This window comes from Corvus kubaryi, unplaced genomic scaffold, assembly GCF_017639235.1.
Source record: "Corvus kubaryi isolate FWS band 111438036 unplaced genomic scaffold, C.kubaryi_AGA036_p1.0 split1-37355, whole genome shotgun sequence".
NCBI lineage: Eukaryota > Metazoa > Chordata > Aves > Passeriformes > Corvidae > Corvus > Corvus kubaryi.
The window spans coordinates 4,600,413-4,613,821 of record NW_024582078.1 but is presented as its reverse complement, the minus strand read 5'-3'; the positions used below and the strand labels follow the sequence as shown (position 1 = coordinate 4,613,821).

General features: G+C 44.9%; 1 protein-coding gene across 3 annotated transcripts in view; it reads right to left on the bottom strand.

Moving 5' to 3' along the window:
* The window catches only part of MAGI3 (membrane associated guanylate kinase, WW and PDZ domain containing 3), a 61,563-nt gene extending 48,492 nt beyond the window's left edge, over positions 1–13,071 (bottom strand). For all 3 annotated transcript variants that reach the window (XM_042013352.1, XM_042013353.1, XM_042013354.1), the window contains exon 1: positions 12,679–13,071. In XM_042013352.1, coding sequence (XP_041869286.1) covers positions 12,679–13,000 — 322 coding nt within the window. In that variant the 5' untranslated portion in view covers positions 13,001–13,071. The remainder of the gene's footprint in view (positions 1–12,678) is intronic.
* Positions 13,072–13,409: the final 338 nt, after the last annotated feature.

The following is a 13,409-nucleotide window of genomic DNA, read 5'->3' as shown; positions in this document are numbered from 1 at the left end:
AACACGAAAGTTTCCAATGCTTCTTTAGGAGGCAATTGCCAGCTCCAGTGCCAGACAGGTGGAGGCCCTGCACCTACAGACACCTCTGCCTCTCCAGGTGTGCCCAGCTGAGCTTGAAATCTGCCTGCTCCTCCTAAACATTTCATTAACACCGTGGGAGTCACTTGGGGCATCTCAGTCTTCCGCGGCCTCAAGCTGGGACCCGCTGCTGCAGGGTGTCTGACAGCGCTGCAGCTTCTGGTCAATGACCAAACACGTCCCCAGAAAGAAATTTAAAATAAGCAGTTTAAGATATTTGAGTAGGTCTTAGAGTATTTGCAAATATGTCTGTCATAGCTCATGAAATCAGGCAACTGGGTGAATCCAAATAATTAAACGAGTTTTAATTCTTGGTATTCTAAGAAAAAAAATACCTGATTTGGTTTTAAGTGTAAAGAATGTAGTCTCATGAGTCATTGAGAATTAAATTCCTGTGGTGGCTAAGACTGTTAGTAAAAGCTTTAATGAAATAGACGAAGCAACTGATAGGCAACTTTGTGCTTTTCTTTGTGTCATGTTTTTAACGAAGTTAACCAAAAGATTAAAAAATGAAGTATGTATTTGAGCAGTCTGGTCTAGTGGCAGGGGGTGGAGCTGGATGAGCTTTAAGGTCCCTTCTGACCCAAACTTTTGGGATTCTATGTGATCTTTAGATGACTGGGTGGTTTGCTGTCTAGTTCAGTAACCCCTTTAAAAGTATTGTATCTCTTCCGTAGTAGTTTAGTTGCTGTAGTTTAGCCAAACTTCAGGAAAAAGCATGCATGGTGTTTTGGGTGTACACTGTGGATTCTGGACACAAAACATGCAGCAGGGGAGGGATGTTCAGCATAAAACTTATTCTGGGCAGGAAAATCACTCTCTTAAAAACTAACTGAAACACAAAAGCACAAGTGCCTGTTTTCATATAAGATTTCTTTTCCCCTGCAAGAGTTTTTTGGAAGATCACAGCAGAAGTGTAACTGAAGCAGAAGCGTGGGCCATGTGCTGTGTCTGGCACGTTTCTGGTGTTTGTGCAGATGGTTTTGCCTACCAGCTCTGTCCTGCAGCTGAGTATAGAGGTGCATGTATGTAACTTACTTCTTCTTTTGCTGACATCATTAAAAAGCAAAGCATAAACCCACTGACAAATAATTTGAACTTGGGGTAAATTGATATGCTGATTAAGTACTTCCCTCCTGTACGAAGTGATTTCTGTGAAAAATCCATGGAATTTTTCTATGATTTTAATTCTGTGGATTTAAAAATTATTTTGACACAATTTTTTTCCCAAATAGACAACAATAACACCCAAACCACTTAAGTCATCCCTCTCTTTGAGGTTTCATCGCCAGGAGATGCAACTTTGCTTTGGTTATACACCAGGTTTGCCATGCGTGTTGCAGCAAAAAGCAGCAGAGTATGCTGGTACTACTCATTAAATGCAAGAGGATTAACATCCAGTTTATTTCCTCTAAAACCACGGAACTATTAGGAAATAACTAAGCCCTAAAGTTTTAGGTTTGTAGAAATGATTTCCTCCTAATGCATGTACTTATGGGGGGGACAGTGGAGGAATTTCAGAATCCTGTTACATAAGAGAGAGGCAGAGCCCTGTATAAATCCCAGGGAATTACGTTTAATGGCTTGTTTCATTCCTTATTGGTCTAAAGAATTCCTCAAAAATCAGCTGACCAAAAGTGCCAGGGAAGTATTTTTACCTCCATTGCTGCAACTTATCACTCAGTAAATTCACTAATCTTCTTTGCAGTGAGATTAGATTGGAAATGCTCTGGTGCAGGGAGGACTTGTTTGTGAAAACTGCTTGGTACTGTGAGTACATCGAGGGGAAGTACCAGTAAGTAGTCAAATGTGGTGTTCCAGTGCTAAGGAATATATTGAGAGATGTATTGCCTTGGCTTTCCTTCTAGTTGACAGTGCTTCCTTGGAAGATGATGTCTGGAATGTGAGCTTCAATGAATTGTGTTTGGCATATACAAAAAATACTCATAAGTTTGACAACAAAATTGCTGTGGTTTTCTTCTATAGCGAGAGCTGGTCCCTGTTAAAAAAACCCCCATATTTTTAATAAAAATTGTTCTAACCCGGACTACTCTATGATGATTCTATGGTCCCGTGACTTAAGATCTGACGTAGCCAGATGCCACTTATGCATGTACTTTTTGTTTTACGTGGCAATAATATGCCATAATACAACTAAAATATTTTTTAAATGTATTCCCTGCTAGATAAGGTATGAACTGTGGATGGGTGTGTGCAGCTGGGGGTTAAACCATGCAGAACAGCTGAGGTCATAGCTTGTGCTGTGTCCTCTTACACACTTTGAAAAAGGCAAATAGTTATGTCCTTGACAGACCTGGGTACTATTATTAAACCCTATTTAGTGGTTTATTTACAGGCAGCAGGAAAACAGTTCTACTCAATCCAAGGCCTGAAGTACTGCTCATGTTGTGGAATTACCGACTACACAACTTGCCTCTAAATTGCAGGCTTTCCTCTCTGCCCTACTTACTCAGTCTAAAAAAACCTAATCCTGTGGATTTTATTTCCCTCTCTGTAGGGCAGCAGTGAGTAATTACTTTTCTCTGGTGAAGGTAGAGATGCTGGAAAAGTTTAATTACTGCTCATTAGGAGAAGCTGCTAGTACTTAAAGGAATTAATTAGGGCAGGACTTGTAATGTTCATCAGAATAGCAAATAAATGCAGTGGAGTGAATGTTATTTATGCTGTACTCTGTGGTGTGTTTTTTTTGTTCTGCAAAATGTTTCAGAATATGTGGGTCTTCCACAGCCAAGGATGCCTTTTAACGCCTTTGAAGTGTTCAGATTCAAAATGAGATTTGGGTTTATAGCATAAATCTCTAAATCTCCTGTCACTTTGTTGATATGGAATTTAAGAGGAGCTTAAGAGAAAAGTTACATATGTCTGCTCAGCTATAAGGTACCACATTGGGAACATTTCACTGTCGCTTTGTTTGGGTGGCTGAGTGGCCTTATTCATTTGAATATTTCATGTTAATCTTTCTACCATAGTAAATATCTCGCAAAAGCCGTTGAGAGCATTGTGACAACTTGTCTTGTGCTCCAGGGCCCCTCCATAGTGCCAACAGGAGCGCAGAAATAACATCACCTGTAAGCTCATGTGTAGGTTTGGGTCTTGAGCTGGAAATACCCTTGAACTTCCCTCCCAGAGCAGCTCCTACTCAGCTGACAAAAAGATAAAGCTGTAAATAACATCCAGCACAAGAGGGAAGCATTTCCATGTCGCCAGTGCAAAAGTGTACTGGAACCAAACGGGAAAAGCCCTGAACATCTGTGCCTTCCTACACAGAGTTATTAATCAGCAAGTACAAGGCACTAGAATTTTAAGTGCTACAAGGAAAGTTCAAGTAACAACTGAACCTTGCTGAACCCAACCCCAGGGATGGCCTCTGCACATCACACGCCTAAAGACGTTTCCTGCTATCATGAATTGCCTTCTGTGGGCTATAGCCTGGTATTTGTGCTGTGAGAGCAGAGCAACAAACTCCTAATCCTGGTCTTTTGTGCTGTTCCTGCATACCCCCACTTATTTCCTTTGTGTTGTAATTCCACCTCTGGATCACCACACAGGAGTTTTTCCAGGCTGGTGATATCTTTCTTCACATCTCCTCTACTTCTGTTTCATTGACATAAGGTCAATGTCATCCTCAAAGTACTCCCTGATACTCAGACACCTGTGCCACAGCAGAGACACAGTGGTGGTTCCAGCTTCTCCCACCAGTGCAGTCCTGGATAGTCCCAGCACTACCAAACCAACCCAGTTTTGTACAACTACAACTGTGGTTGTAGTCAGATTTTGTTAGGTTCTCACATCAGGGCAAACCAGTCTGGATTTCATCTTCACTAGCTCCAAATGCAGTGGGTGTAAGAAGAGAAACACTAACAGACAATTCACACGATCACATTAACTTTGTTAATTGCCTCTACCACCTTTTTGAAAGAATACATCATTACCGTGCTGATGGAAAATGCATTTCCAGACTCCAAAACCCAGAATACTTCTGATGTTTATAGAGCACCCCCAATCCATATTCATCAGTCGCCAGCTGCCAGGTTGATTGTATTTATTAGCAAAGGCAATAATGAAACAGCACTGAAGCAGAACACAGTAAGAACCACTATTCAAGTGCACCATAATCTGACAGAGCTACAATTCAAGCTTTACTTTTTTTTTTTAACAAGTAACTGAAGAGACATGGCAATTCAGAACGTAAATTATTTCACTTTTTAACTGTATCTCAGGAAAACCATTTACAATGGATCAAGCTATATGAACTACACTATTCAGCAAGTGAAGAGCAATAGAGGATGGATAGTAAACACACTAGTGATTTTCAATTTGAAGAAGTTGCATTCAACTGAGAGCAATCACCGATTCATAAAAAATTACAGGCTTGAGAATCATACATATTGAAAAGTAGCTTTAAGCAAGCTTTCTTAAACGTAGCCCTGAGAACACACTTTAAAAGCTTCCTGTCAGAGAGAGCCCACAGTTACAACTAAAGACCTGGGTGTGCTTTGCAAACAGAATCACATTTCAACATAAAACCATTACGTTAACAGGTTGCATAAGCACAGTGATATAAGCCTGAACAAAAGATTGCTGCAATTGTGTTTCATATTGAAAGCTGCACCTGGACTAATGACAGAAAATGGCTGTGTGTAACTACTTGCATCTGCACCTTAAACAACTGGGGACAGCTTTACACAGGTTTTACAACCCCCTTGTCACCATTAGTGCCTTTACTGTCTGCTTGACAAACACCCTTCCTAAGATACTACCCTTTCCACCCAAAGTAATTGCTCCTGCTTTTAAAGCTGATCAGACTGGAAGCCATCATATCCAACTGCTGCTGAAATAGCACCTGGGAAAAGATCCCATTCCCATCATGACCCACAAAGGGCCCAAAAAAAGATCAATTTAACACAAATTCAAACATCAATTAACAACTGAGCTGGCAAATTACTAAGAATTCTGATTTTTGTGACAATGTAGCAGAACAATCCAAGTCTGCAACCTTCCTATTGCATGCTTCCCCTTGCCTTCTGTTCAGCAGGACTACGTAAGGAATTTACTCGCAAATACAAAGAGCTCCTATTTTTCTGAATCCAAATCTAGTACTCTCAAGAATACGGTTGCTTTGAAGAAGAAAATTGTTCCCATTCAGGAAACAAGAAGCAATTTAACTAACAGCCCATGAATGCAACAAGGTATTTCTTAAAAGGAAGCATTGTGAATTAAAAACAAGAAACAGAAGTACGGCTTTAAAGATCTTAAAACAGAGCAACAATGAAAACTAGAGTAATTTTTGCACCTGTCAATTTGAATGTACAATCCTTGTCACATTTTAAGATTCTTTTTTTTTTTTTTTTTAAGTTTTGCAGCTGAAAAATAACTTGAAGCAGATGCTTCAATAGTAAAGGAGGACAGTGCATAGGAAGTTATATGAGCACCACTTGTTTAGTTTAGGAAGTTTCCAAAAAGACAGTTTAGTTTCAAAGTGTCTTTGTTTTATCAAAGCAAAATGAAACTTCCTTTAAAAAATTAAGGATATTGTATCTTCGGAGATAAAACCCGGCCATTTTCTACAACTGACTAGCATTCCATTAAGGCCAGCCAAGAACTGAAGAGTCATACCTAGACAAAAATCATGGAGACGAAATCTGCTGTTGAAATCATGACTTCTAATAAAGGTTCATCTTTATTTCATTCTTGGCTTCATTCACAGAGAAAAAATAAAAAACCTCCTGCCATTGCAGAGTAGCAGCAAAATTACACTTCAGGGATTTTAAGCAAGGTCTGTGCTGGCATGGACACCTAAGGTTGGTAGGGGCTTAGTAAAAACCCAACGTAAACATATATGGAAGTATTTCAATCAAAACTGTCTACCTGCATAAAGGAAGTTATTTCCAGGAATATCTGGAATACAAGTGCTTGACTGTACAGTCCCAGTGAAAATATGATTCCCCTAAAACAGGGAACATGAAGAGGTGGATTTGGAGAAGAACACAGACAGCACCACCTGCCCTGCCACCAGCTCCAGATAAATGCACTATCCTACAGGGTCTCTCCTGAGAGACATCAGGGATCGAAACAGGGAAGAGAATGGTTCTCCTGAAGGGAACAAAAAAGTACAAATTAGTCGCAAAAGCCACATGAGGCCTTGTTATCATCTGAAATGACCACACCAAGAAAGAGCAGAATCATTAGTGGGCGTTTCTGGTGCCATCATTACCACAGCACTCATCGCAGCAAAATTTAAACAAGGAAGTATGTGAAAGGGAAAGGCAATAAGGTCTGTGCCAAGAGTACATTTATATAAAAAGGAATATTAGAAGCAAGATTATAAATTACATGAACATCCTAATATCCAGTGGTATTAGCTCTTGATAGTCCTTTGCATCCATACATTTAAGATGCAAGCTCACAGCTTTTTGTGCAAGGCAACTCCCAAACTGAAACAGGGCAGTTTTAGAGAGACAACCTCCAGCAGAAAGCATTTCCCCATCAGTTTTCTTTTTCAAGACAGCATCGTTTGATGAAATTGGGATACCCCCATTCATTACAGCAGACCTGTATGCTCTGGGCTTTTCGTAGTACAGTCAAATGACTCAACCTTTCCTCTGCAGTACAGAATGGGTCGGTTCCCCATTAACTCTCAAGCAGGGAGGGCAGTTTTCCACAGCAGCACCCAGTAGCCTCTGCCCAACACCCAGCAAGGGCTGAGGGACCCAAGACGGATGCGCAGCTCCTCAGGCTTCCCAACTAACACGTTCCTCTATTACACCATGGAGCTGGACCGCTGCCAGCTTCCACAGAAACACAGAACTAGGGTAAAGCCTTCCCTCTGAGAGGCAAAATCATCCTAGTGTATGTACTCTGATCTCTGTTTCAACGTGGCACGTTTAGAATTCATCCGATTTTGTGGAAACAGCCAGGGAGGGCGGCTCGCCCTCCTCTCTGCCTTAACTGCGAACATGCAAATGTTTACCCCCTCATGTAGGGTACCCCCTTTGTACCTACCTCAAGCATAAGAGGAAATGTAAATGAACCTCAGATACTCAGCTTCGAATATTGTATCTCAAGTGCTGAATCCCGCTCTGAGTCACTGGATCTGTCACCATTTTCATTCACTCTGCTTCAGAGAAGGGACCTCCCCCACCATGCACAAACCAAGTCATAACATTCCCATTAACTCCTGCTGGTACCGGAGGCATTAGGGATCCATTGCAGTCATGTGAAAAAATGCATCCAGCAACAAGTTGTCTTCTTGTAAGCTTGTATTAGATTTTGATCAGGAAAGCTCTTTGGGAAGGTAAGGTGACAGACTCACAAAAAATCAGTTAGGTATGAGTACATCCACCCGTCAATCCTCTCATCCTCTGCACTAGTGTAATGTAATTCAAATAAAGCAATAGATCTGAGGCACTTAGAAGTGTCACATCACAAAACTGCAGACAATGGTTGAGTGCACACAGAGCAGCAAGAGACATCAGCTTTGGAGTGGGGTGTACTGAACCAACTGGAAACCGCACGAAGGACCAGAAAAAGATCCCATCAGCTCTGTCAGTATGAGCTGAGATGTCCCCCACACATCCCACCGGAAAAAAAAAAAAATCAAAGCACAAACTGACACTTACCAGAGGCCAGGCAATCCTGACCGGAGACACGGAATAAATGCCCCAGCCAGAGGAAGGGCTCCGGCCATGAGTGAACGTCAACTCTGAAACAAATCTATAGGAAATCATGGTTTAATAGCTTCAGGAGCACTGAAAAAAAAGTTAGTCCGAAGAAGACTTTTAGTCCTTTTACATCTTGCTGCATTTTTTTTTGACTAAAGATCACTTTTGACACAATGGAGCCAACATGCATTTGCTCCAAAACCAAGGGACCAAACTATGTGCTCTGGAAACATTTCTCGAGTGGAAGAGCTGTAAGACTCTGCCCATTTCCTCCCAGATCCTCCTTATAGTGGCCAGGAAACCGTAATAATTGCCACAGAGTAGCTGTATTCATCGATGCTCCTTAGTCTGGAAGGAGAACACATTCCTTCCTACATAGTATCCGGCACCTCAGCCTGCACAAAGAGGAACTTGTAGATATCAAGAATTTCTTACTTTTAAGTCTGCAGTCTAGTTTTGATGTATTTTGGCTACCATGCTGCTATGAAGAAAGAAGGCACTCAAGGTTGCACTGATGAGTATTTTAGCACTCTCATTTGCACATACAAACAGCTTTCTGCCTAATTCTGAATCATCACAGTATCATCATCCTCAAATGGTTTATGTCAGAAGGGACCTTAAAGACCATCCAGCTTCAATCCCCCGCCACAGGCAGTGATGCCACCACTAGATCAGGTTGCTCAGGGCCCTGAATATTCATGCAGCCATTGATTTTATGCAATCACAGAAACACAGACTGGTTTGGGTTGGAAGGAACCTTTAAGACCATCAAAATTCTGTGCCCTGCCATGGGCAGGGACACCTTCCACTAAACCGCATTTCTCCAAGCGCTGTCCAACCTGGCACGGAACACTTCCAGGGATGGGGCAGCCACAGCTTCTCTGGACAACTTGTTTCAGTGCCTCACCAGCTTCACAGTAAAGAATTTTTTCCTAATATCTAATCTAAACCTACTCTCCTTCAGCTTGAATCCATTCCCTTTTGTCCTATCACTACTTGTGCTTCTAAAAATACCCTTTTTTCTTGTAGGTTCCTTTCACGTACGGGAAGGAAAGTAAGTACCTACAGAGGATGAACTTAGCACTCAACTACCATGGATCTGACTAGAACATTCTATTTCCCTAATGGAAATAGAAGACCCTGCAGTAGCACCAGCCAGTTACAAGGCTAATGCCCTAATCCAAGTAACACTGGACAGGGAAGGTCCTTGAACACACAGCAGCCGTTGTTTGAATGCATGTAAGCAGGCAATTAGCTGAAAACCAGCATTTCCCAAGCATGGCTAAAATACAAATGGACTCATTAGGATGAGCTGGCCCCTGACAGCTTGCGTGCACATCCATACAGATATCCCACTGCACAAGCTGCCCTAGCTTTGTGTATGGCTGCTTTGCTCATCTGACCAAGATGATGAGCTATACGCAAACAGAGGTATGGTTATCATCTCAAGGTTCATCTAGAATTTAAGTTTTATTTAGACAGCTCAGATCCCAGCATCAGTCCCAAATGCCACTGGCAGAGAGCTCAACACTGGCCTTCCACAGACTTTGCTAAGTCAATCCCTACTGATACTGGACCCGTGGATTTTCTGGCTAGTTGGCACACACCTGAGGCCATCCTCACGTGGGACACAATACTCACCCCTGGTCCTGTTCTCCCTTCTTGGCTAACTGGGTTGGACATTAGGAAGAAGTTCTTCACAGAACGGGTGACTGGGCATTGGAATGGGCTGCCCAAGGAGGTGGTGGAGTCACCGTCCCTGGAGGTGTTTAAGAAAAGAGTGGACATGGCACTTAGTGCCATGGCATTGGTTGACAAGGTGGTGTTAGGTCATAGGTTGGACTTGATGATCTCAAAGGTCTTTTCCAACCTAGCTGATTCAGTAATTCTGTAATAAAGACAGAACAAGAATAGGAAGGACAAATTTCTTCATCAACAAAATGGTCCATTGTTTGTGATGTGCAGTTAACAGATGGCGTTCAAATTAACATTCATATCCTTCAAGTGTCTTATCAAACAAGCCTAAACAGCATCCTGAAATTTCCATTTTAAATTTTCTGTGAGCTTGCAAGAAGTATCACAGACAGATTTTACTGCTGTCAACTAAAGCTGTTACTGCCTTTAATGAGGGACTGACTACATTACAACTTGAACTAAAGCAGTCCAGATCCTGCTGTTCAAGGCCACCGGGTCACCTGCACAGACTTCACCTGGAAGATGGAGCACCAAATTTGCCCTTCTAAAATGCAGAGGCAGACTGTGAGCATCAAGACCTTACGAACACCTTACAATTCAGATTCAAGGAGACACATTCCTCACTGTCAACCCTTGACACAGAATCCCCTCAGACTTCTGGCCCAATAGCACGCAAGCCTGAAGAGCCGTGGGGCACACAAAGGTCTGCTGGCAGAGCACTCCAGAGCCTTTCAAATGATGGGTTGAGTTTTGACTGGGGAAAATCACGAAACACAGAACCTTGAAATGCAGTAACACAATTACATGTCTTTGAGAATTCAGACATAATACGAGCCTACCAGGGACCACCAGCTCCTGGCCCTCACTCCATTCACCTCAACCACTCACACAGCCCCACGCACCTTCCCAGATGTCTTCCAAAACCTGGCAGGTTTGGATGGCTCTGGATCACAAGGGAAGCCAAATTCAAAGCCACAGGTCTTCACAGAGAATGCCTTGTCAACAACTTTCTAATTACATATACCCTGACTGAAAAACTGCCACTAAGCAGCTGTGGCAGCCTTGCAAAAAACAACCAAAACCCAGTATCTTTTAAAATACTATACTTAAGGACACTAAATCTAACAGAGAAAATTACTACAAAAACCATCTGATGTGGTAAATATGTTCCAGTATGGGGAAAATTGCTGGATCTGAAGATTCAGTTTGATATATTCCAAAAGTTATATAAAATCAGCAAAAAAATGCTACTTCTCTTTGTACAACTCACCAGACTTGGGTTTACAAGCTCTGGATGACTATGCTAAACAGCACAGGTCCTTACAAGACTCCAGCATCAGTTTCCTTCTGTTGAGAAAACCATTCCTCTGATTTAACCCGTTACTAAGCCACAGGAGAATTCTGCTCTTGTATTTTGGCAGCTACACTGCCACACCATGCTCGCTCAGTAAGAGCCTCATCCAAGTCACTGATACCTTACTGAAAGCCTACTAGAAAATCCACCTCACCAAAATACTCAGATTTGATTAAACCAGCCAGTGAAAGCAGCCCACTCTCCTCGTTAGGTGGTATTGGTTCACATGCCCAATATTGTCCTTCTTAACTCAAATTTTAATCAACTTGCTGGAATCACCAGTCAGCCTCTGTTGATCTTCTGGACCCTTTCCCAATCAGTACTCTATATTCCCCACTCCTATCCCCTTCCACACCACCCAGGATTTAAGGAACAGGTAACAACACGTTACTGTTAATACTTGACACCTGGAAGTCCTCGTGAACATCATCTGGCTCTTGCCATTTTCTACTGTTAATTGCAGCAATTTCTTCTAAATATTTTCCGCCAGTTTGACATCTCTGTTATGGAAATTCCCAGCACAAGAATATGCCTATTTCCCTCCACAGTAAATACAAGAAATCCCTTTGAACTAGAGTTTCATCTTCCCCAAGCTTTTTCTTTAAAAAAGAGATTATTTTCTATATTTAACAATTTGTCCCTCTTTTTTTAAATCCTCCTAATTCACATCTAACTTGCAGCTGTTTGTTCTTTTCTGTTTTCCCCCTTCAGAAAGGATTTCCAATTTTGTAAATCAAGACCTCTTTCAAAACTTCCCACGCTTCTGTAGGTGCTTTTAAGATGTGTGTCTGTTTTAATTTTTTTGCTTTGTTGTTTTAATTCAGCAAGTTATATGAATCAGGACCAACAGCACAGTCTCTATATGAAAGATGACTTTTCATTAGTGGTCAAACAAAGAAAACCCGACTTAAAATACGTATTACATGAAGTCAAATAGCACCCAGCAGTTACAAAAGAAGAACAAGACAAGTGTTCAGCAGAGAAACTCTATGAGAAATATTACAGACCCCCGTCACAGAAATACTGATATCCATCAGGATTCAGAGAAAACTGGTTTTTCCCAAGACACTTTCTCATAAGGCAGTAGGCTCACACCTGGATTGCCTTATCGAGAAAACGGTAGGTACGTCTGTAGTTCATGAATTAACTCATGTGGCTGCAGGTGCCACTATTCAGCATTAATTTGACATTTAACAGGCACGTTAATACATATGATTTTACTACAAGCGTTAGTTAATTGAAGTGTACTTAACAATAATAGAAATCTATGAAAAAAAGAACAGTCGGAGTTTGTTCTCGGGGCTTTTGTCTTTGCCAAATGGGAAACCAACAGGACGGAGCGATGGCACCCTGGTGTTCCATCCCGGCCATTCCCCACTCGCCCTCGACCTCTGCAAGCAGCGGATTATATAAACATCATGGAAAACACCACCTGCACCTCCGAGAGGAGGACGTGGGGACCGGAACCTCCGGGGGCCACTGAGTCACCCGGAGCCCCGCGAGGGTCACACCCGTGCCAACACCGCATCGCAGCGGCGCGAAGCCGAGCATTCCGGGCGGGGAGCGGACCCTCGGGAGAGGCCACCGAGACGGGCCGGGGGAGCGAGCACCGTCCCGGGGCCGCCCCGGGACTGCGGGACCGCCTCCTCCTCCGCATCGCCCCCCTCGGCAGCGGCGCCTTCCCGAACCCGCGGAAACTTTCCCAGCGCGGCACCCGCGCCCCGGTTTCCCCCCGGTTCCCTCCGGGCACCGCTTCCCGCCGCGGCCCTCCCGCCGCCCCGCAGGGCGCCGGCGCGGCCGGGCCTACGCGCGGCCGGCTGGGCGGCGGCGGGAGGGCCCCGGTCCAGCTCGGCGGCGGAGGGCGCTCACCTGGGCGCACGGTCTTGAGGCGCACGGGCTCCCTGAAGTGCCGCACCACGGCCAACGTGTCGCGGTGCGTGAGGCCGCTCACCGGGGTACCGTTCACCTCCAGCAGCACGTCCCCCGGTGCCGGCGCCTTGCCCGAGAGCAGCGCGGGGCCCGGCGCGCCCTCGCCGCCCGCGGGCAGGCGGCCCGCCAGGTACGGGAACTCGCCGCGCTCGGCGCCGCCGCGCAGCAGATCGGGGTCGGGGCCCGCTGGGCCGCCCCAGGACACCACGCACTCCTGCACCTTGCTCAGCCAGTGCCGCTTCTTCCGCAGCGTCTTGGACATGCCGCAACACGGGGCGACGCTACCCACCCCGCGCTGCCGCCGCTCCCGCCCCGGCCGCGGCTGCCGCCCGACTGCCGCCCCGCCCTTCCCGGCTCCCCCGCGCCCCGCCCGCCTCACTGGCCGCGCCCCTCCTGTCCTGCCACGCCCCCGCCGCGCCCTGGACGCGGTCGCAGGCCGGGCTAGGCCGGGGCTTGTAGGGGACTCGGACCCGGCCCCGCCGGGACTCCCCCTAAGAACCGGGGCACGTCTCGGTCGTGGCCCCCTCGCCCGGGAAGAGCTCCTCAGCCAAGGCCTGCGCCTAGGCCGGGCTGTCCTCTCAGCCAGGAGCCCCCAACCAGCCCCCGTTGTGGCAGGGTCCCTTCTCAGCCAGGGCTTGCTTTGTGTGGAATCTCTCCTCAGGCAGGAGCCC